This window comes from Anolis carolinensis, unplaced genomic scaffold (genome assembly GCF_035594765.1).
Source record: "Anolis carolinensis isolate JA03-04 unplaced genomic scaffold, rAnoCar3.1.pri scaffold_14, whole genome shotgun sequence".
Classification (NCBI taxonomy): domain Eukaryota; kingdom Metazoa; phylum Chordata; class Lepidosauria; order Squamata; family Dactyloidae; genus Anolis; species Anolis carolinensis.
Genome location: NW_026943825.1, coordinates 1,984,514 through 2,008,553, shown reverse-complemented (window position 1 = coordinate 2,008,553; position 24,040 = coordinate 1,984,514). Strand labels below are relative to the sequence as shown.

Sequence of the window (24,040 nt, the reverse complement as noted above, 5' to 3'; positions counted from 1 at the left end):
TCACGGTGGAGGGCTACTTTCAAGGCAATGTGCCTTCACGAAACAGCAGTTGACAAAGAGGTAAAATGGCCAACGAAAGGCCATCCTGAATGATGTTGTCTCGCCAGCCCACAAAACCACTGTTCCCAGAGAGCAGAAGGCTGGGGATATTGTCCCTCTAGTGTCCTTTCCACACATTACCAGGTCTCTGTCTCTCAATTTATTTATTGCATTTATATAATATATATATTTATATATATATATATATATATATTTAAACTTTTACAATAATTTTAACTGGATAACATCCAAGTTTAATTTGGTTCTTGTCCGGTTTAATACATATAAAATTAGGCCTCTAAACAGCAATAGGGGAGAACTTTTGTTTCAAAAACAATAGATAATTTTGAAAAGGAAGAAAGAGGGGACAGGGGCACAGAACCTTCTAGATCGAGGGCGGGATCCTTGGGGCGCCTCCCCCCCCCCCCCCCAAAAAAAAGCCAGGCATCCAGGTTCCACTGCAGCGGAAGAGCAGAGCACAACCACCCGCATTCGCATTCCACACTTTGAAAACAAACTTGAGGCTCCAAGAAGCTCAGCCAGGGGCTGTTCTAGACTGCAAAAGGCAAGGCTCTAGATTTGCAGTGGGGAGTTATTTGTGCCTAGAATTACTGCTGAATAAGAAACAAAAGAAACACAACCAACCAAAGGGAGTGGAGCCGGGAAAAAGAACCAGGAGGGGAGAACAAAAAGCCCCACCCTGAATGCCTTCAGGGGAAAAAAAAAAGCAAGAGTCCGTTTTTTGCTCACCCGGAGTGCAGCATGCAGCAGTGCTTGAGGGGAAGGAGGAAAATGAGGAGGAGAGAAAAGCACAAAACCTCCAAGATGCCTTCCCTTAACTTTGAGGCTGACAACATTTCAAAGGAAGGGGAGGGTGGAACAGAGAGCTAACTCAACTCACTCCAAAGAAGCTCCGCAGGGAACGGGCAGCCAAGCACTCCTCTACTCCTGGGAAGATCGATCTAGTGGTGACGCAAGGAAAAGAAGGCTCCCCCATCTTCCCACCCCACACAGACACCAGCTCCCGGCTTCTCCGCTGATGTCCAAGTGCAAGTAGGCAAAATTCCCCAGGAGAGAAATGACCAGGAAGGACATGTGCGGGGAGAGGTGGGGAGGGCCTTCCTTGACGGTTCAATAAAAAGCAGAAGGGAGGAGGGAACAGTGGTTAAGTGAGAGGGGGCATTGCGGCTCCTAGTCTGTACCCTCTTCTCCCCCCACCTCGTCTGGGACTCCTCGCCCTCAGGAGGGCATGCACTGCACCCGGTCGGGACCCTCCTCGTCGTCGTCGGACGTGTCCGAGGAGCTGGGGGATTCGTCCGAGTCGCTGTCCGTGGCTCCGGTGCCCGGGTCTCTCCGGCGCTGTGAAAAGGAAAGCAGGCACGAGTCACAAGCATGGCCCCCCGTTACTCAACGTTTGACTCAAGAGACCTCCACTAGCAGCCGCAAGAAGAAGGGGAAAGCAATGGGAGTTTCAGAATGGGGCTTTTTATTTTGTCCTGCTTTTGTGTCCTTTTGGTGATGATGAAGGGACAGACATGTATCTTCCTTAATGGATTCCAACAGTCTGTGCTTGTTTATTTATTACAGTAGGGTCTCACTTATAATAATAATAATAATAATAATAATAATAATAATAATAATAATAATAATAATAACTTTATTTTTATACCCCGCCCATCTCCCCGAAGGGACTCGGGGCGGCTTACATGGGGCCTAGCCCGATAAGACAATCAATATCAATAGCACGACTATAAAACAATTATACCAGTAAAACATCAATAGCAATAAAACAATTGTTAAAATCAGCAAAAAGCATACAAAAAACATACAATATTAAAACAGGAGACTAATTCATAAAATCCAGAACAGAATGTGCCGGTAGAAATGGACAATAAAGTGCAAAATAGCTTTGGCAACATCTCAGAAAAGGGGGCTATTATAAAATGGGCAGATGGATCAGTCCAACATCAAATTAGGTGTCAAAGGCCTTCTGGAAGAGCCAGGTTTTTAAACTCCTACGAAAGGAGAGGAGGGTAGGGGCCTGCCTGATCTCTCTAGGGAGAGAGTTCCAAAGCCGGGGGGCCACAACGGAGAAGGCCCTCTCTCTCGTCCCCACCAACCGCGACTTATCCAAGCTAAACGGGCCGGCAGAAGCTTGGATAAGCGAATATCTTGGATAATAAGGAGGGATTAAGGAAAAGCCTATTAAACATCAAATTAGGTTATGATTTTACAAATGAAGCACCAAAACATCATGTTATACAACAAAGTTGGCAGAAAAAGTAGTTCAATACGCAGTAATGTTATGTTGCAATTACTGTATTTATGAATTTAGCACCAAAATATCACGATATATTGAAATTTGTAAAATCATAACCTAATTTGATGTTTAATAGGCTTTTCCTTAATCCCTCCTTAATATCCAAGATATTCGCTTATCCAAGCTTCTGCCGGCCCGTTTAGCTTGGATAAGAGAGACTCTACTGTATGTATATGTATATGTATATATATGTGTATACACACATGCATATATATGTATATAAAATATAATTTACAATAATATATAATATATTGTATATGCATATAATATTAATAATATTTTGTAATACAATATAATAATAATACAATATAAAATTAATATAATATTACATCTAATATTATTAATAATATTACAATATATAGATATACAGTAGAGTCTCACTTATCCAATGTGAACGGACTGGCAAAAACTTGGATAAGCGATTATCTTGGATAATAAGGAGAGATTAAGGAAAAGCCTATTAAACATCAAATTAGGTTATGATTTTACAAATGAAGCACCAAAACATCATGTTATACAACAAATTTGACACTAAAAGCCGTTCAGTACGCAGTAATGTTATGTTGTAATTACTGTATTTACGAATTTAGCACCAAAATATCACAATATATTGAAAATATTGACTACAAAAATGAGTCTGCTGTAAACCCTGCACAAGAGATCTGTCGAAATGTCTGAAACTGCCACTAGGTCTTGTTCAAAAAACATTTGACGTGGCCAAATTATTGGGATCCCGACATGGAGCTAAGGGGACCACATTTTAGGGTCAGGACTCACATTTTAAGCAGTGTGCTCTCCAATAAAATATTGACACAGTTATGAAACCTCATCAAGGACAATAACTGGACAGCAAGAATCCTGAACTCTGTTGTCCTGGTGTTTCACATCTCTGAGCATCACGAAGGGATTATTTTTGCAGAGAAAAACAGTGTCTATTTCACTGCTTTCAGCAGGCCTTTGGAGATACAGTCATTAATTAATCAGCCCCAGAGGGTTTTTAATCATCTTTCCCGTTTTTATTACAATTTTACCATTTATGTGTTTTAAATGCAATTTTTATCCTGTATTTTGTTTTAATTGATATATTGCATTACTGTTTTATCTTTTTATAGTGTGATTTGTATTATGTTGCCTATGTTTTGTTCTATGTTGCCCCATGTAAGCCGCCCCGAGTCCCCACGGGGAGATGGTGGCGGGGTATAAATAAAGTTTTATTAGTTTTATTTTATTATTATTATTATTTCTGTGCAGTAAACACACTTCTGTGTCCCCAAACCCTTTTTTCCTCAGAAGAAAAACAAACTTTTTTTTGCATTTTTCCCCACAGCACTTTGGGATATTCAAATACAAAGAAAACACTTGTTTCGGTTCACAGTGGTGAGGCAACAACTGTAACTATTCACCTCCAACTGGAAGGTTGATCCACACACACCACAAAGTCTTTCCCATTCTGCCCCAGGTGCCCAGACAGGCTCAGGCTCTGCAAGGGAAATCGTCTGCTTACCCGGTGGTGCCGCCTCTGCCGGAAGTGGTGCATCAGGAACCAAAGCAAGTGGCTCTCATACATATCCGTGTGGTGCTGGCCATCTTCATCCCGCTCCCGCTTGTTCTTCTTGATCACCTGTTGGGACAGCAGGAGACAGTTGAATAGGCCATCAACCCACAATCCACCACCCTCCCACTCTTGCCCTCTGATTTCCCCCCCAACTCACCTCCTTCAAGCCAGCCAGCTGGGTGGGGGCCTCAGCCGTTGGAGCCCAGAGCTTGACGTCGTGATCCAGGCCGCTGGTCGCCAGGATGGGGAGGTGTGGGTGGGGCTCCAAGCAATTGACCTGAGTGGGCAGCAGCAAAGCGGGAGAGAAGAGGAACATCTCCTGAGCCCCATGCCAGGCCTTCCCCAAACTTGCTCTTATCCAGTGTCCTGCTAAGCTATACAGACTCCTCTCCATGGTCTGAGGTCTCCTTCTTTGTCCCACTCATCTGGGTAGTAGGCTGCAGCAGGACACTGGAAAGGACCTTCTTTGGTGAGGCTCTCCAGTTATAAAATATCCTTCCTTTAGATGCCCAATGAGTGCCAACCTCGCTATTATTCTGGCACCAAACAATTGCATGGTTGATTGTTAGGACCTTCAGCTTTCAAACAGGCTTTATTTATTCATTCCATTTATGTTCCACCATTCTCACAGGCATTTTACACACAGGGTTGCTGTGAGTTTTCTGGGCTGCATGCCATATTCCAGAAGCATTTTCTCCTGACATTTTGCCTGTATCTACGGCAAGCATAGGGGTCCCTGGTGGCACAGTGTGTTAAAGCGCTGAGCTGCTGAACTTGCGGACCAAAAGGTCCCAGGTTCAAATCCCAGGAGCCGAATGAGTGCCCACTGTTAGCTCCAGCTTCTGCCAACCTAGCAGTTCAAAAACATGCAAATGTGAGTAGATCAATAGGTACCGCTCCAGCAGGAAGGTAACGGCGCTCCATGCAGCCATGCCAGCCACATGACTTTGGAGGTGTCTATGGACAACGCCGGCTCTTCGGCTTAGAAATGGAGATGAGAACCAACCCTCTGAGTATGCCTGCCATAGATGTAGGTGAAACGTCAGGAGAGAATGCTTCTGGAACATGGCTGCACAGCTCGGAAAACTCACAGCAAACCAGTGATTCCGGCCATTTTAGACAAACCTGACTGAATAATCTCAAGCTATTTTAATCCGTTCCAATCAGTCTCCCTTTTCACTTGTTGAAGTGTTTGACATGCTTTTAGGCTTTTTAAAAACATTTTAATAAATTTAACATAGCCCTCGCCCAGTCACAACAGACACATCCCACCCACCCTGCCCTGCCTCTCACCACGCCGCCTTTGTCGCCCTCCATAAACTGCACCACTTGGCAGGACGACTTCTCCCACAGGAAGATGTGCCCACAGTCGCTGCCGCTCACCACGAACTCACTCTTGGGGCCATAGAAGTTGACGCCCTTCACTGAAAGCAAAGAAGGTTTGTATGGGCATCTAATTGTTGCCACTATTGTATGCTGCCCTGAGTCCCTTCGGGTGAGAAGGGCGGGATATAAATGTGAGAAATAAAATAAATAATAAACAAGGTGGCTCAGCCAGGCTGAGTGAGGGCAGGATCACTAATAATAATAATAATAATAATAATAATAATAATAATAATAATAATAATAATAACAACTTTATTTTTATACCCCGCCCCATCTCTCCGAAGGGACTCGGGGCGGCTTACATGGGGCCTAGCCCGATAAAACAATCAAATATCAATGATAAAACAATAAAAAAATTATACCAATAAAACCTCAATTATCAGTAAAACAATCGATAAAATCGACATGAAGCATACAATATTAAAACAGAAGACTAATTCATAAAACCCAGTACAGAATGTGCCGGAATGGGGAAGGTATTTCACGATTGAAATGGACAATACAGTGCAAAATAACATTGGCAACACCTCAAGAATACATACCATATTGTAATTGCAGGTTGACCATCACAGCTACCACCCGCTTCTCGGCTATCCAGGTGCTATGACTGCTGTGGCACACCTTGGGGGCACAATCCCCAAGACACAGCACAAAATCCCACCTGCCCCATGCTGCTTTGGCGTCCCCATTGAGCTCCCCACAGCTCTGTTTAATTCTTTGTGCACAAGAGAAACAAGCAAGGAACAGAAGGTCTTCCCACACAATTCCTTTTCTATTTCTTCAACCTTTAACGGCAGCACATTCTGCTAGAGAGTCGTTCCAACCTGCCACCCTGTCATCACTTAGCCCTGCATTGTCAGACCCATGGCCCTGAGAACTGTGCCAAGCTACAACATCCTCGGAATAAGGGGGAGACCAGCCTGGCCTCTCACCTGTGGCGTTGTTACGGTGCCCCTTGTAGCGCTTGATGTACTCTGCTCCATCACTGTGCGATGAGTTGAAGAGATAGATATCTTCATCATTATAGCTGGCCAGGAGCTCTAGGGAAAGAAAACACACACGCAAAGAAATGAGCTGGCAAACAAAAAGGGAGGGAGCTCTGCTCCAACAGGGCCATTCATCTTAAGAGTATCAGAGTATCAACAATTTATTACGGTCTATGACCAGAATATATAGAAATGGGCACAGGTGCCTGAAAAGGGGAATCGCAGTTCCCATAAAAGTCAGATAAAAGAACAAATTAAAAACATGCTATAGTAAAAACAAATTAAAAGCAGACTATTAGCAGGTTCAGCTAATAGTAATAGTAAGAGTAGAATGGCCTTAAGAGTAGAATGGCCTTGCCAACACAATTGGACAGAGCTGAGATACATACCGGAGCCATTATGGCTGTAGACCAGGCAAGTGATGTTGGCTTTTGACTCGCTGTTCACCTAGCGGGAGTCGAGGGAGAGAGAGTGAATCAGGAAGGCTGCCTTTAGAAAAATAATAATAATAAAAAATTATTTATACCCTGCCACCATCTCCCCGCGGAGACTCGGGGCAGCTCACATCGGGCATAGTTCACAGAAGAACGACATAAATACATTTGCACAATATACACAAGTGAAAACACAATACGGTAATAACACAAGAGTTAATACAACGATAATAATATCAAACAACCACCAATACAATTCAATCAACTTCATAGGTGGGTGAAAACACCTTTGGGTGCCCCACAAGTAATGGGACTGCGCAGGAAGAGTGTGGCCAGAAGTACCCAAGGCACCCACCACAACTTATTTACTGTATAAGCATAGTTTTTCAGCCCTTTTTTAAAGACTGACTTTTTAATTAAGACTTTTTTAATACTCGGGTGAGGGTCCTGGTTGGCTTATATTTGGGTCAGCTTATACTCAAGACTATATGGTACATTTATTATTTTTCTCTATTATTGTTGCTACTATTACATTTATTTTGCTCTATTTTATTATTATTAATACATTTATTATTTCACTCTGATCTTGTTATTATTATTATTATTGCATTTATTATTTTACTCTATTTATTATTACAGTAGAGTCTCACTTATCCAAGCTAAACGGGCAGGCAGAAGCTTGGATAAGCGAATATCTTGGATAATAAGGAGGGATTAAGGAAAAGCCTATTAAACATCAAATTAGGTTATGATTTTACAAATTAAGCACCAAAACATCATGTTATACAACAAAGTTGGCAGAAAAAGTAGTTCAATACGCAGTAATGTTATGTTGCAATTACTGTTTTTACGAATTTAGCACCAAAATATCAGGATATATTGAAAATATTGACTACAAAAATGGCTTGGATAATCCAGAGGCTTGGATAAACGAGGCTTGGATAAGTGAGACTCTACTGTACTTGTATTATTTTCCTGTATTTATTATTATTATTACATGTATTATTTTACTCTATTATTATTAAAAGGATAAATAATAATAATAATAATAATAATAATAATAATAATAATAATAATAATAATAAACTTTATTTTTATATCCTGCCCCATCTCCCCGAAGGGACTCGGGGCGGCTCACAACAGGAACAAGCCCGAAACAACGACACAACATATTTGACAAAAACTTAAAACATTTCAACGATACACAAAATAAAATAATGGACAATACGTTAAAATCCAAGCAGATAAAATCAGAGTAATTAAAAGCAAACCACCGGGGACAGGTTTCGTAAAGTGCTGTATCATGGAAATGAGTAACAGTGATAAAGTGCCATATGCTTTTAAAACAGAAAGAAGTATTCTAATCAAAAGGATACATAAGCACATTTACTCTGAAGAAGATAATGATTTGATCAGAGTCGGAGAGTCTTATCTTAAATTTGAGCTTTATGTAAATATTCAAAAACATTTAACCTACCGATGCCTCAATTAATGTAATTTTATTGGTATCTATTTTTATTTCTGAAATTTACCACCCTTGCCTTATACTGGAGTCAATGTTTTCCCAGTTTTTTTGTGGTAAAATTAGGTGCTTCGGCTTATATTTGGGTCAGCTTATACTCAAGTATATACGGTATTCATTTATTTACCACATTTATATCCCAACCTTCTCACCCCGAAGGAGACTCAGAGCGGCCTTACAGAAAGGCAGCAATTCGATGCCATAAAACATACATACATTAAACTAACAAATATATTAAAATAGGAAATTAAAATCATCAATATCACATCATGCAAAATCAAAATCCAAGGCCATTCCATTAAGTCAGTTCATTATCCCATATTTTTGTATTGCACTAACTTGCTAGCCAAAGGCTTGGTCCCATAACCACATTTTTACTTTTTTCCTGAAAGTTAGGAGGGAGGCAGGAGAAACCTTTACCTTTACTACCTATATGTTATGGAACTACTGTGTTTCATTGTGTAAGCTGCCCCAAATCCCTATGGGAGATGGAGGCGGGGTATAAATAAATGCTTCTTCTTCTTCTTCTTCTTATTATTATTATTATTATTATTATTATTATTATTATTATTATTATTACTATTATTATTACTAGCTGTGCCCAGCCACGCGTTGCTGTGGCTTAGTATGGTGGTATGGGAAATAAAGTATCTTATATTATTTGCTTAGAACTGGCTTATATGAGGCCCCTTCTACACAGCTGTATAAAATGCACACTGAAGTGGATTATATGGCAGTGTGGAGATAATCCAGTGCAAAGCAGATAATATAAGATGATAAATGGGTTATACAGCTGTGTGGAAAGGCCTCGAGTCTGCACTGCCATATAATCCAGTTAAAATCAGATAATCTGCATTTTATAGGCAGTGGGGAAGAGGCCTAAGTGAGGCCTAACTCTGCCTGTCCCCTGGGCTGGGTGGGTTGCTAGGAGACCAAGTGGGTGGAGCTTAACCTTCTAACTGGCAGCAATTGGCTAAAAACAATTATTCCTCTCTGTCTAATTAGGACTTTATTTTTCTTTTCTTTTTGTTGTATGAACGTAGAGGCATGGATGAGGGGTTGTGCTGCCAAATTTAGTGTTTCTGGGATGTGTAGTTTTGTTGTTTTGTCCTAGGCCGAAATTTCATTACCCTTTTATATATATATAGATTATTATTATTATTATTATGAAAACAGCCAGCATTTTAGGCTACAAGGGTTTTTCCATGGCATAGGAAGATGTGGGGAGACTGGGGAGCAAAAAGAAGCAGCTGCTTGCCAAGTGGTGGGGGCAGAACTTCTTGAGGACACCGTTGTTCTCATTCTCGTCAATCTTCCGCTGATCGTAGATCCTGAGAGCAAAAAGAAAAGAAAAAAGAAACGCTGGATGGGTTGTCCAAACAGACTAGGCAAAGAAGCCACTTTAGGACACCGTATCTTTCTCAAAGGCAGTCTGACATTAACGGAAAAACTGACTTGATCAGGTTGATGACAGGACTTGCTCTTCATTTACTAATTTATCATTTAATCATAATATCAACTCTATGCCACCTCATCTAAATTTGTTGAAGTGAGATGATAACTTCTTTTCTGGAGGTAAAAAATCAAAACAATTACGCCTCCCTTTACATTGCTTCAAGTGATTCCGAAATTGAAAATATGTCCCATCTGACTTGTCACCCATTTCAATGTTTGAATTCAGTTTCTTTTTTTCTTTTTAATGACAAAAACCTCAACAAATCTATTGCCAAAAAGGGAGAATAAATAAAATTTATTTATTTATTTATTTTTCAAACTTATATGCCGCCACTCCCCTAGGGCTCGGAGCGGCTTACAAGAACCGGCTAAAATCAACAATTTAAAAAAAATCTTAAAAACAAAAATAAGCTACAGTAGAGTCTCACTTATCCAACACTCGCTTATCCAATGTTCTGGATTATCCAACGCATTTTTGTAGTCAATGTTTTCAATATATCGTGATATTTTGGTGCTAAATTTGTAAATACAGTAATTACTACATAGCATTACTACGTATTGAACTTCTTTTTCTGTCAAATTCGTTGTATAACATGTTTTGGTGCTTAATTTGTAAAATCATAACCTAATGTGATGTTTAATAGGCTTTTCCTTAATCCCTCCTTATTATCCAACATATTCGCTTATCCAACATTCTGCCGGCCCGTTTCTGTTGGATAAATGGAGACTCTACTGTAATGGGAAAAGTGGTCGGAGATGATTTTAAGAGAGGGAGTGGAGATGGACTCACACACACATGCAGAAAGAATGGCTGAATTTGGGAGTCTAAGAGCCACCCCCTTTCCCCTTAATCACATTATCCAGAACCCTCTCAACCATACAAGGGCAAACCCTTCAGTATATCTTTGCCTGTGTCTCCATAATAATAATAATAATAATAATAATAATAATAATAATAATTTTATTTTTGTACCCCGCCACCATCTCCCCAGAGGGACTCGGGGTGGCTTACAGATATAAAACCAGCATACAGTATACGGTTTTACAGAAACACACAAGTAAATGGACTGATTTCCCCTCACCTGACATATTCATCTCGGCCTCCCACAGCAAACTGGTGCGTATTGGCTGGGTTCACATAGATGGTGTAGAGGCCCACCTTCTTCTCCTTCTCTTTTGTCACAACCAGCTTCCTAAGCACATGAGGGAGAAATGAGAACGGAATTCAGCAAAGCACCCAGACGACCGAAAACCTCCACCCAAAGACACAAAGAAAAGAGAAGCAGTCCACAAACAATACATGCGATTTCATAAGGTCAGGTGTACAGCAAGCTCATATCTAGACAACTTCCTGCCATACAAGAACTAAAGCCCTCCCAAGGAATGTCCATCCAACAAAAAAACCCATCCCCTTCCAAGGCAGTCGGGAAGCTTTCTCCATCTTTCACATGATGCACCTTCAGATATTTAAAGAAGGTCCTCATGACAACCCCTTCAAGCTAAAAATATTCCCAGCTGCCTCGGGTGTTGTTCAAAAAGCATGGTCTCTCCCAACCTTTTCACCCCCATAGACTTTATGGACCTTCCAGATACCATTGAATGTCAACTCCTAAGAACTGTAATCCCAGGACATTCTAGATGAAGCTTTTGGGAGTTGACGTCCAATAAGGCTGGAAGGCCACACACTGAGAGCCATTGGCTGAAGGCCTTTGCCTTCAAGACCAGAGCACTAGAACCATGAGAAAGGAGACAGAGAGACAACCAAACCCACACTTACGAAGCAGGCCGGTCTTGTCTCAAGTCAATTGTGAACACAACGGCGTCTTCGCCAGCTGAGAGGAAAGTGCAGGGAGAGTCTGGCTCGAGGGCCAGCTGGAAGAGAAAGATGGGGTGACTCACACATAAAAGGAAAACCCCACTGCACCAGCACCCCACTGGCAAAACGAGTTCCTATGATAAAACTGATGCCAAAGACTGGGACCCAGGGGCCAATCTCCTTGCAGTTCAGCCTAAACAGATTGATTACAGCTCAAAGGAACAGGTATTGGGTTAAGGGCAGAAGCATCTGGTGAGACCCACCTGTCTGGAGTCAACAAATGCCACCTTAAAGGGCTACTGGACATTTATTTATATTTCTCCCCGCCCCGGAAGTCCTATCTTTCTCTCCCTTTTCCTGGTCAATGCCAAGCCCTGAAGTACAGCTGCAGAGAAGTTGGGAGGGAACACTCACCTTGTGCGATGCCCCCTTGTGCTGGGCCACCCGCTTGGTGGTCTTGCAGCACTGGGTGGCGGAGAGCTCAGCAACGCGGACTTGGCCGTCGCGGGCACACATGGCGATGGTTGAGTCGCCGCTGTTGGGGAGGAACTTGGCCTGCGGGAGGAGAAAGAATTTAGCTGTTAGGGGAGAAAGGCTCTCTATTCTTCCACCCTCTGGGAAATGTGAAGGCACGAGCTGCCCTGCCACTCCGCCAGCCAGTTCTCTCAAGCTTATGGAGAGAAGAAGCCAGACAGAACTGTTGCGGCTGTTCTGCCAAGCCTTTTGGCCTAAAAACAAAGGACAAAAGTTGGCTCTAGCATATCCCTCCGCCATGCCACTGAGAACTACAAAGACCACTTCAAAGGGTGAAAACTTGGGGCTATGTCCCTTTTATTGTTATCTAAAGCTAACTGTATTGTTTTATCTATTTTATAAACCGCTCCGAGCCAAATTGGGAATAGCGGTATACAAGTCCAATAAATAAATAAATAAATAATAAATATTACAGTAATACAGAAATCATGAAACCTAATTTTAGTTCAATACATCAATATGAAAACAGATACAAAAGGCGTTGTTAAACAATCAAACAAAGGACTGTTACATTCACAGTAGAAACAATATTTTTCTCTTGAAGGATGAATTTACTCCTCTTCTCATAAACAACAAATGTTCTTTAGTTCTTTGATTGTTCCACATACACAAATTGAGTCCTCTTCTTATATTATAATGATTGTTCTTGTTTCTTTATTATGGATAGTAGACTGCAAAACCACAACCGGTTTCAACTCAAAAGAGTCTTCATCAGGTGGATTGTAGTCCTTTTTTTCAGTTGTTTTTTTGAGTTTTTTAAAATGTGGATTAGAAAGATCTAGGTTTTAAACACGCATACTCTGCAAACTGTTTGATTCCAATGCGAGTAAACAACGCTTTTTGTACCGGTTTTCATATTGATGTATTTAACTAAATTTAGGTTTAATGATTTCTGTATTACTGTAATAGTGAATACTTGTCTTTGTAGTTCCAGGGAACCCATTTTCTTTTATGCCACTGACAACACCAGCCTTCTTCTTGGGTTGAGCCACTCTTCTCTCCTGAAGCTCTGCCAGGTTTAACCCTGGACAACACAGTCCTGTCTCCTTGAGTCTCTTTTCCACTGGGATCCTCCCTCTCCCCAGAAAGTCCCCTTTGGGTGAAAACGACTTGGAGCTAACCAAACACATACAAACTCTCAGCCCCCTTTACCACACCCGACCCCAGGCTTGCCCATCCCACCTGGAAGACGTTGCTCTTGTGGCCGCTCTCAAACTCCAGCACCGGCCGCCTCCGCACCCAGTCCCAGACCACCACCTTGAGATCGTCACTCCCGCTGGCCAGCCTTGTGCCGCGCTGGTTAAAGTGCAAGGTGTTGACGCAGCCAGTGTGGCCCTCCAGGCCATACTGGAGCCGGAAGCGCTGCACAAAGACCCGGGCCCCGCAAGCCTCGTAGACAAAGCGGGTGCTGCAGCCCAGCTCCCTTTCCCTCAGAGCTGGGATGGCTCGCCAGCGGGGCCGAGGCAGCGGGGCTGTCTCTGAAGCCACCCAGTCCTCCAAGGCCCTCTCGTCATCCGAGGAGTCCCTGTCCCGGTTAGGGCGCTTGCGCTGGGCCCGCCGGCGAGACCGCTGGGCCTCTGCCTCCATCTGTGGCTGTGGTGGCTCTTCCTCCTCCTCCTCCTCTTCTTCCTCTTCCTCATCATCCGAATGAGAGCGGTCGTAGGTCCGGTTCAGCTCATTGATGGAATAGTGGCCTGTGTCATCCATGCTGTCCGAGTCCTTCTCTTCCGCCGAGCTCTCCGTATACGTACGGTTGGGCCCCACTTCGTCTCCAGTGAGGCTCAAGCTAAGATCCGAAGCCTCAACCTCCACACCCGATGAGGTCTCACGGCCCTCCGTAGCTCCCGACATTTCCTCAGGGCTACTGGACAAGCTGCCTGTCGGGGAGAAGCAACACCCTGGGCTTACCAAGCATGACACATCCAGTAGGTTGGGGAGAAGGGAGGTTTTGTTGGCCCCTTTTCTGCTGTCAGCAGACAAAAACTTTTACAACTAGGCATATCTTAGGCCTTTCTACACTGCCATATAATCCAGGTTATCAAAGAAGATAATCCACATTATCTGCTTTGAACTGGATTATACAAGTTTACACTGCCATATAACCTAGTTCAAAGTACATAATCTGGACTTTATATGGCAGTGTAGAAGGGGCCTTAGGATCTTAGTTTATTTTTAGAAGAGTTTACTCATAGAGTAGTATTGCTCATTAATCGTTTCAATTATGTTTTAATCACTATTTATTTATTAATCTATTGCATAATGCCCCATCTTTCTCCTGGAAAGATTAGTAAATAACTGTTGCTTAATTTCAGGGGAGTGCTTTTAGCTTTCGTAAATTACAAATTACTATTTGTACATTATTAGCAGTACTTTATTTATGGTAAGCTGTCTGGAATTCTGCACTGGGAGAAAAGCAGGATACACATTTCTTCCCATGGAGATTCCCATGCGGGGCCGGCTGGCCTGCAAAACCAAGAAGCCTCGCACGAAAAAAAAGACTGAAAGGACTCTTCTCAATCCCAACCATGTTTGCAAATGGCCTAGTCCTTCCACTGCAGAAAATGGGCACCTTGAAAAATGCAGATGAACCAGGGCTGAGATGCAAATATCAGTCAGATTTCACAAGGTGTCCCGTGGATGCGCTAAGTCCAGAGGAGGCTTTTAGCCAAATGGCAAGGCAGCATCCCAAGTGGCATGACACCAAAGCACCAGGCCTATCTGACTGACTTGCAAGGATCAAAAATTCCAATGTATGTAGTGGAGACTGGTTTCCAGCTCAAGCTTTTTCTGAGATAAGGCCCACACCAATTTAAACAGAGCCCGAAACGCTTTAAAAATCCATTTTGGGTCTCTCACAGTGCCCTCCTGCTCCCATAAACTGTCACCCCCTCCTTCTGGGGACCTGAGGGGGAAACACTGGCTGCGACAGGAATTTTTGAAAGAAGGTGTAGGGCTTTGTGCTTTCCCCTCTCTCACCCCTTCATTCCCTATTGTCTTACCATTGGGCAGGTCTGTTTTCCCATCTGTGCTACTCCCTGTGTCAGACATCTTGTTTTCTTGCAAATTCACTCTGAGAAAAAAAAATTTGAAAGAGAAAGGGGAGAGAGAGAGACATTGGTAAACAGCCATGGCAGGAACTGAGGGCACGTGGCTCCCTTTCCCTTGAAACTGCCCCAGAAGAATGCACTCATCCACCTGCACCAATCCCCCACTTGCCCCCCGTGAAGTCAGAGGACGCTGTTTTCTAAAAGCTTGGCCATAAGCTCTTGAGGAACAAACTGGAAAGCCAGGATGGGCCATTGTTTGGGGAGGACAGCCATGCACGTGGCTGACTGATGAGAGGAATAGCGGTGCAGAGTGCATCTAAGCGAGCGAGAAAGGCTGCCTTAGCAAACAGGTTGAAAAGAACATTCAATGCAATGTATTTATTTTTAGACAAAAAGAAAAGGAGAGGCAAATCCATCCACGTGCAGCAAAGGCCTTTCTTTGTCCAACAACGTTCCTACTACTGACACCATTTCCTGGGGCGGCCAAGGCCGCAGAGCCAGAAAGTGCATGGCCCGCAAACATTTCTGCCTCCACAAAGGACACGGGTTGTGCCCAAAAGATGAAAGCGGGAGCCGAGACTGGTAAAGATCCTAAACTGGTTGAAAGTGGGGTAACTACGACCTCTCTGTCACCCCAACTGCTTGCTGGGAAGCTGACATGTCACAGGGAGACAAGCCAGGGCAAGACAGCTTTTGCTGCCCTCAAACTGGGATGCCAAATACTGACTAAAGCTGCCAGGCTGCACTATAGGGTTGACTTTTAGAGTCACAAGACACTGCCACCTTGCTTCAAATTAGTCTCAGGGTTTAGTTTGGGATGCAGAAGCCCTTTAGTCTGAGACAAGAAAACTGGATCACTTTCTGGCTAAAAATTCAAACCAAGACCAATAACAAGGTCAGCCAAAGAGAATCAGAGGTGGAAGAGAGTTCAGATATTATCTGGCAGCCTCAAATATTTCAGCTGCCCCCAACCACTAGAGATGGTTAGCTAGTCCCTGGCCCAAGCCACTTGCACAAGAGGACCAGATGCCACAGACAAACCACCAGGAGGTAGGCAAAAAGGACCCTTTTCTGCAGGAGGGACTATCTCCTTAGCAGGGGGCAGATGGGAAAATCCATGGCAGCCCCAAGCCTGGTGGCTGCAATGGTTCTCCTCCTCTTTCTCTCTCCATACTCCACAACAGCGTGCCAGCTTAGCTGGGACTTGGTGACAAGCAGGGTCACACTATCTAGGTCACACGTCCAAATCCAGAACAGGCAGAGATGGGGGGGGGGACATCCACAGGCCAAGGTTTTGCCTTAATTTAATCAACAAAATCATGGCTGTGAGAGAAAGCCTCTTCCTGACCCCTACCCCATGCCATCGGAGAGCAAAAAGCCACAACCACATCTGGAAGCCGAAAAGGGAGAGGAAAAAACGCTAGCTAGGTAAGCCCCCTGTGAAGTGAAATGCGGAGAGTCTGTGATTCAGACTGAGGAGTTGCAGCTTCAACACAGACATCCTCCTTGCTTCTCCAGACAGAGGTGATTCTGGCCTCGCAGTATCTTTAGTAATAAGGCAAAATGTTTATGACTCTTAAGATGAATTACAAAGATGCCTCCCCATTAACTGATCCACGTGCTGGAGGATGCCTACTTCCAAAAACAGTGGGGCACAGGTCGGCTTTGAAGAGGCAACCCCTAGAGGAAAAGCCATGTTATATTTATTCATTAAATGTATTGCCAGCCACACAACCAGGCATCCCATCTAGCAATGACAACAACAAATGAGGCATCAGGGTGTGTACATTCCAGCAGGAACTATGGGGAATTTATGTCAGGCCTGTGCCATGTGTTTTTTTCTTTCAAGTCTTGGTTTATTATCACAAACACATCTACATCCCAAAAGAGTATCCCCTGCAGCCTAAGTATGCCTATTTAACCACCCCAAGTATGCCTATTTAACCACCAGTAAGCCCAGAAAGCCTTTGCAAGATGAGAGCCAAAGCCTTGACTAACTTGCTGCTGGCTTTGCTGAGAGGGACATGCACAAAAGTGGCCAAGAGGGTAGAGGGGCCATTCTGTTATCCCCAGGTGCTACTAACATAAATACAAGAGCCTCTGCTACCAAAAATCCCCAGCCTGCTAAGACAAGATCATTCAGAAATCAGTAAGGCAGAGAACAAACTCGCTCCCTGACCAACACAGCCCACTCCTCTTTGGATTGGCCTTTTCTCAACTTGAGTCACAAGCATTCTGCTCCCTTCTGCCTCCAATAAACAAGTACTCCCCTGCAAAATGTGCTTCCAATGCAGCCCACAGAGATAAGCTGAGGTAAGCTACCAAAAGACTGCCCTTCACAGCTTGCCTCTTTCTTAAGGAGTTTATCAAATTCTGGCTCACCTTCTCTTTCTGCCCAAGAGGGTGAGATTCCAGCAAGAGGCCTATTTTCTCTGCTCTGGAGAAGGGTTGAGGCAGAATCCCATTCACTATCAGTGGTTTGCTTTACAAACAGAATCACAGAAGATATTACAAGGACCAGTTAGTCCAATTCCCTGTTCTGTGAAAGACACAGCTAAAGCACCCCTGAAAGATGTCCATCTAACCTCTGTTTCAAGACCTCTCAAGGAGAGTCCAATGCTACTAATGCTACTTATTTCACTCTCAAACAATCAAGAAAACCTTCCTCACATTAAGATGGAATCCATTTTGTTGCCATTTGAATCCACCGGCTCATGTTTCAGTCCCTGGAGCAGCAGAAAACAAGATCACTCTATTTGTCACATGACATCCCATCAGGTCATCCTAGCAGCTTTCTCCAAATTAAAATTCTCCAGTTCCCTCAGCCCCAAACCCAGGACTGAGATGGTAGTCCTCAACAGAATGGTAGTCTTGAGAGAACCACTGAGAACAGAAGGACTGGCAGGTAAAAGGCTGATCACAGAGATGGCTCTGGTAGCAGCACAGATGAGGTTGATGACTAGGCCATCTGGCTCTGCTCCAGACCGGCTTCATAAGCAGATAAGAAGGAGAAGGAGAGTGGCTGTGCAAGGTCACCGGGAACTGAAAGGGCTTTGCATTGGAGGAAAGAGCGAGCGCAAAAATCACTCATCAGACTGAGCAAACCAGCCTCCACAAGAGGAAAGTGGAGTTAGGCCAAGGGGAGTGCAGTCTCAACAGGAATTAAGCTTTGCAAGGCTCAAGGACAGGATCAACACTCAACAGCACAGGAAATAGATTGATGCTGGACTGCACTGAGAATGTCCACCTTTCCCAAGCCATACAGCAGAAACAGAATCCCACCTTTGCAATAAATAAATATTACAAAACCCTGAGCCCAGAAAACACACACACATGTATAACAGAAGATCTTCAATTATAAGATGTAGAGAACGGCTATTGAAAAAACTGTCCCTTAAAACTCTGATTCCTTAAGGACAAGAAATGGGAAGCCTGGGCAAGACAAAGAAGGAACGATTGAAGAGATGACCCAGAATTATATGCCCAGTTATCTAAGCAAACTACTGTTTGACTGAGGTGGCCACTTCTACCACATTTACAAAGAGGCTTGCCTATGCAATGCTCTAGCTATGCCTGAAAAACAAGCAACACGCAATCCAACAACCCGCCCCCCACAGAACACAACACCACCCTACCATATGCACAATCACCTGAACACACACTGATTTACTGACTGGTGACTGCTGAATAAAGTTCACATCCACCACTAAGGGGGAGCCTGGATTACATTGTTATTTGAGCACTGGGCTACAGCTCTCAGCAGCAGGGTTCAAATCCCACCTTGGCCATGGAATCCCACTGAATGAGCTTGGGCAAGTCACTCTCTTTCAGACCATGTTGCAAACCACATCTGAACAAAAGAAAACTCAGGAATGCATTTGCCTTAGAGTTCCCGTAACCTGGAAGTGACTTGACGCCCTCCACTGAGGCCACTCTGTTGCTCCCACAAAAGTTTTACCCAGCAGTAAATCTTTAATTCTATACATGACACTATCACAGCCCACTTCCCAGAATGAGAAGCTTCCTCAACTCACTTGGTACTCCTGCTGAAGCTTAAATGCTCCCCTAGAAGGAACAAACAATTGCGAAAACATTCACTCACCTTTCCTATCCCGCTCTTCTACTGGGGTAGATCCTGGAGTTTTCTCGTAATCTGCACTGTAGAATTGCTGTCAGACTGAGTAGGGAAAGAGGAGAATGAATTTATCTAAGGGTCATTGTGGACCTGCTTTTCCATTCACCCAACATCCTCCACATTTGCACCAAGGGTCACTTTAGTTCCAACATTTCGGGAGGTGAAGGAAGAGATACACAGGGCTTGAAATGGTTACCCAAGCTATTTCTCTGTGCCAAGCACAAGCAGCTTCTGTGAAAACTTTTCATATCATTAAGAAGTTCACATTCCCAAAGGGGACCTTTTCTAGCACTACGCAACTCAAAAAGTGCAAGTTTAGAGACATAAAATCTTGAGAGATTCACTTTTAATGCAAAAATAAGCAAAAATAAGAAATTGTTGGAAATAAGTGGAAGAAAAAAGTGCTAACCAACAAAAGGGAAGTTGGAAATCTACTTTCAAAGCCAATTTATATCTATGTTTGTAGTTTAGGGCTATGGGGCCTAGGATCAGATGTTGAACAGTACTGGGCCCAGACAATTTTCTTTTCTGCAAACCATCTCCAATTAACTGTTGTCAGTGCAAAGTTGCTGCCAATTGTGAGAGAAAAAAATTGTGAAAGCCACCCACTGTATGGCTACCAGCCTCCTCCCAGTAGACTTAAATCTAGGAAAAGTTTTATGAGAACCACCAGTCCTCTAAATGTTTATCCAGCAATAGCAAGAATATTGCCATGGGCAGCAAAATCGGGCAATTCCATCTGGATGGCCCCCCACAAGGGTCTTCCTCCGGGGCTAACCAAGAATGGGCAACTTGGAAGTCTCTGAACAGACTCAGAAGCGGAGTTGGCGGATCAAAAGACAACCTGGCAAAAAGGCACTACCTAGAAGAATCCTCCACCTTAGGTAACTGTGGAGCAGAACAAACAACTCAGCATCTTATGTTTGCCCAGCACAGAAGAACTATTTAAAGCTACAGGCAATGCGACCGCTGTGCCCCGTTTTTGGTCTAAATCTATTTAGCAGCTTGTGATCTCTTTATTTTTGTTACTTTTAAACTTATTTATTATGCAATGCTGTTGACACGAAATAAGTAAGTGCAAAATGAGTTGCAGTCTGCTTGCCAAGCCAGGCATCACCCAATCCTGCATCTTGGCATGTACTTCTTGAGTTGTGTAGTTGAACTCCCTCCCTAGGGAGATTAGGTTAGCGCCCTCTCTACCATCCTTAAGAAACAACTGAAAACTTTGACGTTTAGGTTGGCCTTTGGAGAGACAGCCATTGGATGATCAGCCTCATTATAATTCTATTCTGAATTTTACTAGGTCCCCCTTATCTGGGTATTTTAATCTAATGATTCTATCTTTACATTGAGGCTACAGGTGTCCCCCCCCCCCCACCTATGAAGTTGACTGAATTGGTTGTTTGATATTATTACTGTCGTATTAACTTTAACATTTGTTTTATTACCTTATTGTGTTTTAACCTGTGTTTATTTATTTATTTATTTATTTATTTATTACATCACTTCTACCCCACCCTTCTCACCCATCAGGGGACTCAGGGCGGCTTACAATATAAACATACACATCAAAAAAAACAGTTTTCATCAAGTCCATCAAGATTAAAAATTACAATAAAATTATATTGTGCTAATTTATTTGTGTTGTTACTTTTGTAACATTGTGAGCCGCCCCGGGCGGCTCATCGGGGAGATGGTGGCGGGGTATACATAAAGTTTTATATTATTATTATAACGCTTTAAAAATCCTCTTTGGGGAAAGTCGGCTCTTTAACTCATTGCTCCCAAGGCCGCCTTCGTTGCCACGTTTGCAGGCCTGGGAAAACTTGGGCCCTCCAGGTGTTTTGGACTTCAACTCCCACCATTCTTAACAGCCTCAGGTCCTTTCCAAGAAGGGGCCTGTGTATATTGGGGATATTGGGAATGGTGGGAGTTGAAGTCCAAATCACCTGGAGGGCCCAAGTTTGCCCAGGCCTGCAAATGTGGCAACGAGGGTGGCCTTGGGAGCAAATCTGGTGCCTGTGGAGGGTTTTGATCTGAATATAACATTTTACTTCTGTTGCAGGCCGGGGCAAACTTGGGCCCTCCAGGTGTTTTGGACTTCAACTCCCACCATTCCTAACAACCTCAGGTCCTTTCCAGGAAGGGGCCTGTGTATATTGGGGATGTTAGGAATGGTGGGAGTTGAAGTCCAAATCACCTGGAGGGCCCAAGTTTGCCCAGGCCTGCAAATGTGGCAACGAGGGTGGCCTTGGGAGCAAATCTGGTGCCTGTGGAGGGTTTTGATCTGAATATAACATTTTACTTCTATTGCAGGCCGGGGCAAACTTGGGCCCTCCAGGTGTTTTGGACTTCAACTCCCACCATTCCTAACAACCTCAGGTCCTTTCCAGGAAGGGGCCTGTGTATATTGGGGATGTTAGGAATGGTGGGAGTTGAAGTTCAAATCACCTGGAGGGCCCAAGTTTGCCCAGGCCTGCAAATGTGGCAACGAGGGTGGCCTTGGGAGCAAATCTGGTGCCTGTGGAGGGTTTTGATCTGAATATAACATTTTACTTCTATTGCAGGCCGGGGCAAACTTGGGCCCTCCAGGTGTTTTGGACTTCAACTCCCACCATTCTTAACAGCCTCAGGTCCTTTCCAAGAAGGGGCCTGTGTATATTGGGGATGTTAGGAATGGTGGGAGTTGAAGTCCACCTGGAGGGCCCAAGTTTGCCCAGGCCTGCAAATGTGGCAACGAGGGTGGCCTTGGGAGCAAATCTGGTGCCTGTGGAGGGTTTTGATCTGAATATAACATTTTACTTCTATTGCAGGCCGGGGCAAACTTGGGCCCTCCAGGTGTTTTGGACTTCAACTCCCACCATTCCTAACAACCTCAGGTCCTTTCCAGGAAGGGGCCTGTGTATATTGGGGATGTTAGGAATGGTAGGAGTTGAAGTCCAAATCACCTGGAGGGCCCAAGTTTGCCCAGGCCTGCAAATGTTACAACGAGGGTGGCCGTGGGAGCAAATCTGGTGCCTGTGGGTGGTTTTGATCTGAATATAACATTCTGCTTCTAGTGGACAAGGTGCTGCAGGCTAGAACTGGTTGTCAATTGGACTGGACCCTTTTGTAAACAAAGACTGACTGGCTCTTGCGAGCCTCAGGCGGTCCTTCAGGCGGGCCTGGGCCTAGGCCAGGCCGGGCTCAGGAGCCACCCACAGCCAGGCCAGGCTAGGCCTCCCTCCGCCGCTCCTACCTCTGGAGGCCGCTCCGGCTCCCACGAAGCCGCCTCCGTCGCAGCCCCAACCGCCTTCGCCCCCAGGCCGGCCCGGCGCCGCCATTTTCATCGCCCAACCGACGCCGAGGTTCTCTCTTCAGCCGCCGCGCTTGACGGCCCCCTCCGCCAGCCAACCAGCAGCCTTTTGCGACACCTCTCGCCTTCGACTTCCGGAAGCAGAGGCACTTCCGTTCTGTAGCGGATAGAGGAAGTTACCAGCGAGGCGCGCGGGCAGAGCGGCAATGTTTACCAAAAAATGGATGGAATTACAAGCCAATCTTTTCATCCTTGTTCTGTATTGATTGGCACAGTCGCCCATTCCAGTCATTTAGGACATTTTACAGATGCAAGCTACGGTCCCTTCTACACTGTCACATAAAATCCACACTGCTTTGAACTGGATTGTATGGCAGCGTAACCCTAACCCTTACCTGGCCCCCACCCTCAGTTTTATAATATAATATTTTTATATCTGTTTTAATAATAGAATATATTATATTATAATAACCTTATGTTATACAATATAATACTAATAGTAAAACCATATAATAATATTAATTATATGGTATATATTACATATTATATAATAGTATAGTGGTATAGTTCAATATAGTAATATATAATGCTAATATTGTGCTATGCTAATAATATACTATATTGTATGTACATACAGCTGCTCTGAGTCTCCTTCGGGGTGAGAAGGGTGGGATATAAATGTAGTAAATAAATGCAGTAAATAATTAATTTTAGACGTAGGCTTGGCCAAAGTCTGACATGACTTGAAGGCACACAACAACAACAACAACAACAATCCTAATTAACTTGACTGTCTCATTGGCCAGTAGCAGACCCACACTTTCCATTGAAATCCTAATAGGTTTATGTTGGTTAAAATTGTTTTCATTTTTAAATATTATATTTTTTCTTTGTTGTTGTTGCATAGGAATTTGTATTTTTTTTTTCAAATGATAATTCGGCCCCTCAACAGTCTGAAGGATTGTGGACCGGCCCTCTGCTTAAAAAGTTTGGGGACCCCTGGTGTGGACTATGGGCTTTGATAATCTGGATTATATGACAGTGTAGAAGGGCCTAAGGCAGCCTCAGATTGGGCCATAAAACCCACAATATCAAGTCATATAATGCACAATATCTGCGTTGAACTGGGGCCTCTTCCACACAGCTGTATACAATCCATATTTAACTAGATTATATGGCAATGTGGACTCAGGTAGCCCATTTTAAAGCAGATATTGTAGATTATCTGCCTTGATATTCAGGGTTATATGGCTGTGTGGAAGGGCCCTGGGTTATCTGAGCGCACACTGTCATATAATCCAGTTCAATGTGGATTTTATACACCTTGTGAAGGTGCTTCAGAATGAAGAAAGCCAAAATGGCCCCCTCCCTGATGTCCTTTCAACGACATGTGTCAAAAGATTACTTGAAAGATCTGCTGGATCTCAGAATTCTTTAGAAGAAAGAAGCATTTTATCCCATGCTTTTGAGAACACAAAAATTTGACTTGTGGTCTTCTAATTCAGCATCCAGGACT

At 43.8% G+C, this 24,040-nt stretch overlaps 1 protein-coding gene across 1 annotated transcript; it reads right to left on the bottom strand.

Annotated features, from left to right (window-relative positions):
• Positions 1–188: 188 nt before the first annotated feature.
• dcaf8 (DDB1 and CUL4 associated factor 8) lies at positions 189–22,660 on the bottom strand. Its single transcript, XM_003228387.3, has 14 exons — positions 22,468–22,660; positions 19,197–19,271; positions 15,047–15,117; positions 13,230–13,924; positions 11,928–12,068; positions 11,475–11,569; positions 10,780–10,890; positions 9,501–9,573; positions 6,676–6,733; positions 6,233–6,340; positions 5,208–5,338; positions 4,072–4,191; positions 3,864–3,980; positions 189–1,398 (listed from the first exon to the last, which is right to left on the bottom strand). The coding sequence occupies exons 3-14, from the start codon at positions 15,093–15,095 to the stop codon at positions 1,279–1,281; spliced, it is 1,818 nt and encodes a 605-aa protein (XP_003228435.2). The 5' UTR covers positions 15,096–15,117; positions 19,197–19,271; positions 22,468–22,660; the 3' UTR covers positions 189–1,278.
• Between the last annotated feature and the right edge of the window lie 1,380 nt (positions 22,661–24,040).

Bases quoted from the DNA above. Each gene is read 5' to 3' on its own strand.
- dcaf8 (XM_003228387.3), bottom strand. From the start codon at position 15,095: ATGTCTGACACAGGGAGTAGCACAGATGGGAAAACAGACCTGCCCAAT. The intron at 6,734-9,500 runs GCAAGCAGCTGC...GACTCCCGCTAG, and splicing joins AGTTCTGCCCCCACCACTTG to GTGAACAGCGAGTCAAAAGC. The intron at 4,192-5,207 runs GTGAGAGGCAGG...CTGCCCACTCAG, and splicing joins AGGGCGACAAAGGCGGCGTG to GTCAATTGCTTGGAGCCCCA.